Source organism: Cupressus sempervirens, chromosome 5 (genome assembly GCF_028749045.1).
Source record: "Cupressus sempervirens isolate cs-2001-9-10 chromosome 5, ASM2874904v1, whole genome shotgun sequence".
NCBI classification, from domain to species: Eukaryota; Viridiplantae; Streptophyta; class Pinopsida; order Cupressales; family Cupressaceae; genus Cupressus; species Cupressus sempervirens.
Genome location: NC_143122.1, coordinates 64,186,118 through 64,189,237, shown reverse-complemented (window position 1 = coordinate 64,189,237; position 3,120 = coordinate 64,186,118). Strand labels below are relative to the sequence as shown.

Below are 3,120 nucleotides of genomic sequence, written 5' to 3'. Positions count from 1 at the left end.
TTGGACATAATATGACCTATTTTTATTAAATTATCCTATGTAAGAATTTTGTCTTGAAAGGCTAGCCAGTAAAAAATATTGATCTTTGGGGTAAGACCAGGTAACCAAGCTTTCACCCAAGGGGGTTTTTCTTTTAGGCTCCAAAGAGAATTATAGCTCGAAGCTACCAAGTAACAACCATTAGGATTGTCACCCCATATAACTTCATCCCTCTTGTTATTAATAGCCATAGAATTCAGCATAGTCATGATCGGCTTGAGATCCTCAGAGATGAGAGATAGGTCTTTCCATCCCTGGCCAATTCTATAATCACTAACTTTCAAACGAAATTGCCTAATACAATCATTAGCCCACATTTCAAAAGTAGGATTATTAATAAGAGGTCCTTGTAACAACCAATGATTAGTCTAGAAGAGAATATCCTCCCTATTCCCCACTTTCCAAACTACCTTAGCCTTGGGCAGCTCTCTTGCTTTAAGAATACCATTCCAAATAACAAACCCGCTCGGGATGTCCTCATTGTTTAGAAAAAAATGGATTAAAGGTCTTCTAAAATACTTATTAACAAAGATATCTCTCCATTCCCCAGTACTATTAAAGGTGTACTAGATCTATTTGGCTAGGAGACCCATATTAAGATGCTTTAGTTTCCTGATACCCAATCCACCATAGCACTTTGGAAGACATACATTATCCCAAGCCACAAGGGGATATATATTCCACCCTTCAAGACCTGACGACAAAAAATCCCCCTGAATCTTTTCCATTTCTCTACAGATTTAACTGGAATCCCAAAAAGGCTCAAGACATACATTGGGAGGTTCTAAAGAGTAGATTTAACCAAAAGGCATTTGCTTGCTTGACTAAGAGAAGCCCCTTTCCAACCCACTAGCTTCTTACTGAACCTGTCAATAATCCCATTCCAAAAGGAATCAGGAGGCTTAGCGCCCAAAGGGAGTCCAAGATAAGTAGAAGGAAGCTTTCCCACTCCATATCCAAGGATCCTTGCAATTTTCCACTGCCTATCCTCTAGAATATTAATAAAGAAAATTGAGCATTTTTCCCAATTAATAAGTTGTCCAGATCCTCTAGTGTACAAATCTGGAATCTCCTTCATAACCTTAGCCTCCTTGACTGAAGCTTCCCCTCCCATTATCGTATCATCCACGAACTATTGATGAGAAAAAGGATCACACCTAGAAGACAGTTTAAACCCTTTTAGCCTTCCTACTTGTTTGTTCTTCTCAATTAACCTTCCAATACATTCTGCCAAAATAATGAACAAAATAGGTGAGAGGGGGGTCAACCTGTTTAAGCCCTCTTGTAGGTTTGAAAAAATCAAAAGGTGCACCATTAACCAAAATTTCAAGAGAAGAAGTTGAGATTAGCTAAGATATAAGCTTACAAACTTTTTGATCAAAGCCAAAATCCTAGGGCACCAAACCAAGGAAAGTCCAGTCAACCTGATCATAAGCTTTTGAAAAATCTGGTTTGAGGAGCATTCCATCTCTCTTTCCGGCTTCTATTGAATGGATAACTTCATGCACGATCATGATCGAATCCAAAATCTGTCTTCCAGGGACAAATCCCATTTGTTGTTGAGATATGATCAAAGGAAGAATTCTAATCATTCTAGAGGTTAGCACCTTTGAGATAATCTTGTAGAAAGAGTGACATAGGCTGATTGGTCTAAATTTATCCAAAGAGTCAGCTCCAGGAGTTTTAGGAATGAGAACCAAAAAAGTAGAATTAATCTCTTTTAGAATACTTCTAGCTCCAAAGAATTCCTGAACAGCCTTCACAACATCTTCCATAACCACCTACCAATAAGTTTGGAAGAAGAAGGTAGAAAATCCATCCAGGCCCAGGGACTTATCTACTGGTAGGGAAAAAAGAGCTTCTCTAACTTCCTGAGCATTTGGTATAGCTGTCAACATTTTATTGTGATGGGGTTGAATAATCTATGGAATACATGAGATAATTTCAGTCTGATCCAACTTCGATAACAAGGGGTCCCAGGACAGAAGACAAGAGAAATAGGAAACAACCCAACAACAATTTCATTCTCTTTTATCAACATATCTTGCCTCTTTTTTAAACCCAAAATTTTCTTATTAGCTCTATGCTTTAGAGTACAAATGTGGAAAAACCTTGTGTTCTGATCCCACTCTTTCAGCCAGTTAATTCTAAACCTTTGCTTCCAGAACTTATCTTCCTTACTTATAATATTATGCAAGTCAAATAGAATAGACAACTCAATATTTCTGTTCAAATCATTATACCCTTCCTGTTGAATAGTATCCTGAATAGAGGTGAGTTTGACAGATAGATCATCTTTATCATGAAAAATATGACCAAAATATGTCTTATTCCAAACTTTTATCATTCTCTTCACATTACTCAACTTCTTTGCTACTCTAAACATGGCAGTACCTTCCACTTCTATCCCCCAATAGTGATATACCTTATTCAATAAATTAGGATGTGAAGTCTTTTCAAACCAAAAAGGGAAGTTCCTTTTTGGTTCTATAGAGACAATTGAGAGAGATATAGGGTAGTGATCAGAGCCAACTCTAGGAAGTAGAGACAACTTATAGGAAAAAAACTACAACCAGTCTAGAGAGATAAGAGCTCTATCCAACCGAACTTGAATACACTCCCTTCCAGTTCTTTTATTTGACCAAGTAAAAGCTCCTCTCAACAAATCCAAGTCCAAATAAGCCAGGTTATTTATGAAATTGGAGAGATCCATTTTACTTTACCAGTCAGGCACCAAACCTCCCTTCTTCTCCTCATCCACTAACAAAGTATTAAAGTCCCCCATAATAATTCCTTTTTTTATGCTACTGGTCTGAACCAAATTACAGACTTTGGACCAATAATTCTTCCTCTCCCTTTGGGAATTAGGAGCATAAAAATTCAAAATGAACCAAAAATCATTGCAGTACATATGGAACACTTTACAAAAAAGGATGCTACCATCATTATACAAGTTAGTGAATCTAAACTACTTATTATTGAAAAGGGTCAGGAACCCTCCAGATGCTCCTTCAGAATTCGAAGCTTCCCCACTCATGTTATTACTAAAAGATATTTTACCCAAACTCTCTTTCTTCATCT

General features: G+C 37.1%; 1 protein-coding gene across 1 annotated transcript; it reads right to left on the bottom strand.

Annotated features, from left to right (window-relative positions):
• Positions 1-823: 823 nt before the first annotated feature.
• Positions 824-1,153, bottom strand: LOC149554558 (uncharacterized). The gene has a single exon (XM_089828917.1). The coding sequence runs from the start codon at positions 1,151-1,153 to the stop codon at positions 824-826; it is 330 nt and encodes a 109-aa protein (XP_089685043.1).
• Positions 1,154-3,120: the final 1,967 nt, after the last annotated feature.

Coding starts and splice junctions, on each gene's coding strand:
- LOC149554558 (XM_089828917.1), bottom strand. CDS start 1,153: ATGGGAGGGGAAGCTTCAGTCAAGGAGGCTAAGGTTATGAAGGAGATT.